The sequence below is a fragment of the Lucilia cuprina genome, chromosome 4 (assembly GCF_022045245.1).
Source record: "Lucilia cuprina isolate Lc7/37 chromosome 4, ASM2204524v1, whole genome shotgun sequence".
Lineage (NCBI taxonomy): Eukaryota > Metazoa > Arthropoda > Insecta > Diptera > Calliphoridae > Lucilia > Lucilia cuprina.
In genome coordinates this window covers 93,503,584-93,506,089 of record NC_060952.1, presented here as the reverse complement: position 1 = coordinate 93,506,089, position 2,506 = coordinate 93,503,584, and the positions used below count along the sequence as shown (strand labels likewise).

At 29.1% G+C, this 2,506-nt stretch overlaps 1 protein-coding gene across 1 annotated transcript; it reads left to right on the top strand.

Moving 5' to 3' along the window:
- Positions 1 to 1,374: 1,374 nt before the first annotated feature.
- On the top strand, positions 1,375 to 2,417 carry LOC124419571 (glutamate [NMDA] receptor subunit 1-like). The gene is made up of 2 exons (XM_046949600.1): positions 1,375 to 1,624; positions 1,679 to 2,417. Exons 1-2 carry the CDS (start codon positions 1,379 to 1,381, stop codon positions 1,994 to 1,996), a joined length of 564 nt encoding a protein of 187 aa, XP_046805556.1. The 5' UTR covers positions 1,375 to 1,378; the 3' UTR covers positions 1,997 to 2,417.
- Positions 2,418 to 2,506: the final 89 nt, after the last annotated feature.

Genomic DNA, 2,506 nt, shown 5'->3' with positions numbered 1-2,506 from the left:
ACTGAACTAGAACTGAACTAGAACTGAACTAGAACTGAACTAGAACTGAACTAGAACTGAACTAGAACTTAACTAGAACTGAACTAGAACTGAATTAGAACTGAACTAAAACTATATTACTAAATTCCACTGCAATACTATTCAAATTACTTTGAATATGTACTTCTAAGATCGATACTGTCATAAAAGAGTTTTAAGGTTAAACCTTGATTTCTATTCTATTTCCCAAAATAGAATTATAAAAAATTGCATTAAAGTTTACAGAAATTATTTTGAAACTAAATTGCTTCATTAAGATTTTGATAAGAAGCCGCTAATCGAGTTTCAAGCATTCAATAAATTATTCTTATCTATTACATATGCATTTTAGACATTATCTATTCCCGTCTACATACGTACATATATGTATGCACATACATTTATACTTAAATCTTGAAATATATATTCCGACATATTATTTTCTATAAAAAAGGTCAGTAACATTAAAAATTTCTGACGAGAGAAGTAAATAAATAAATATTACATCCAAATGAAGTGTTTAAACAAACTCATGACAATTGACTGATAATATTTATGGAGTAAAATAATAAGGTAATTTATTTAAAATAACTTAACAAACGTAAAAAAAATTGAACATAAAATACATACATACATATCGATCAAAACCCTACAAGGCTTCTCTAAATGACGTTTTTTATTATTTGCATTTTTTTTTATTTTTTTACAATTGTCTGTTAAATTTAAATTGTTAAAATTTTTAAATTTTTTTATTGTTCCTACAAAGGTGAAAAAATTAAATACAAACAAAAATTAATACAATCATAGTCGATTTAACTTAAATATTTAGAGCACAAGAAGTTGTGGATTTCAAATAATATTGCAGCAACAACAAAAAGCATTCTGTCTGCGAAAACTAGATAAAACCGATAAAAATCTGTTAAAAGCGATTTTATTACTGTTACCAATAGAGAAATAAATGCGTATATCAGGTGCTGCTAGTAGTAGCAATTCTTCTCTTTCATAATAAAATTAATTAATAAATATAGTAAATAGCCACAAATTTGTAATTGATAAAATAATCTACATGTTTTTTTTTAAACTTTAACATTTTTAGTTCTCTTCTAGTTCAGTTCTAGTTCAGTTCTAGTTCAGTTCTAGTTCAGTTCAAGTTCAGTTCAAGTTCAGTTCTAGTTCAGTTCTAGTTCAGTTCTAGTTCAGTTCTAGTTCAGTTCTAGTTCAGTTCTAGTTCAGTTCTAGTTCAGTTCTAGTTCAGTTCTAGTTCAGTTCTAGTTATAGTTCAGTTCCCCAATTTATTAAGCTAAAGAACAGCAACTATTATATCCATATTTTTATATTTTACCAACTTCCAGGTGGTTTCATGGAGGCTCTAGATAAGGCTTGGATTTTCCATGGAAATGCCCAACAATGTGAGCAATTTGAAAAGACGCCCAATACTTTGGGTTTAAAGAATATGGCAGGGGTGTTCATATTAGTGGCAGCAGGCGTGGCTATAGGAGTGGGTCTAATCATAATCGAAGTGATATACAAAAGACATCAAGTGAAAAAACAAAAACGAATGGATATAGCCAGACATGCTGCCGCCAAATGGAGAGGAACTATAGAGGTAATTTAACTCAAAAAAAACTTTCCTAACACTAATTAAAAATTTCCACAACAGAAACGGAAAACTATTCGAACTTCCCTGGCTATGCAACGACAATATAATGTGGGTCTTAATGCCAATCCCGGAACCATTAGCTATTCCGTGGACAAAAGACGTTATCATCGTTTAGGACCTAGAGCACCAGAAAATGCTTGGATCGGTGATCATAATGATATGTTAAGAAATCGTCGTTACTTAGATCCCTCAAAACCTAAACATTCACCAAAGGTACATGGACCTCTTCTGGGTAGAATTAAACAACAACCGGGTAATTTAATGCCACCGAAATATTCACCGGGTTATACAAGTGATGTCTCACATTTGGTTGTTTAAGAGCAGAACGAAAAAAATTAAAAAATTGTTACAAATTTGAAACCAAAGATTTAAATTGAAAATAGTTTTAATACTTCGTAAGAAAAAGTAATGAAAATTTGTTAGAATTTAAAGCAAAAAACAAATTAGCAAAATTTTTAAAAAAACCTAAATTAAAAAGTTAAAAAATTATAAATGTATATTTAATGTTATTTATTATTAATTAAACATGTAATTAGGAAATGATAAAAAAACAACCACCTAGAAAGGAACATTATGTAAAAAACAGGGTATGGAAAAGAATTTCTTAAATTTGATAAAATTAAGAAATAATTCAGGATGTAAAAGGGACAGTTTATGGAAACTAGCACAAAAGTTTTATAAAACAAAAATTTTCCTTAAACAATATATTTCAGGGACACCAGATCAGTTCTAGTTCAGTTCTAGTTCAGTTCTAGTTCAGTTCTAGTTCAGTTCTAGTTCAGTTCTAGTTCAGTTCTAGTTTAGTTCTAGTTCAGTTCTAGTTCAGTT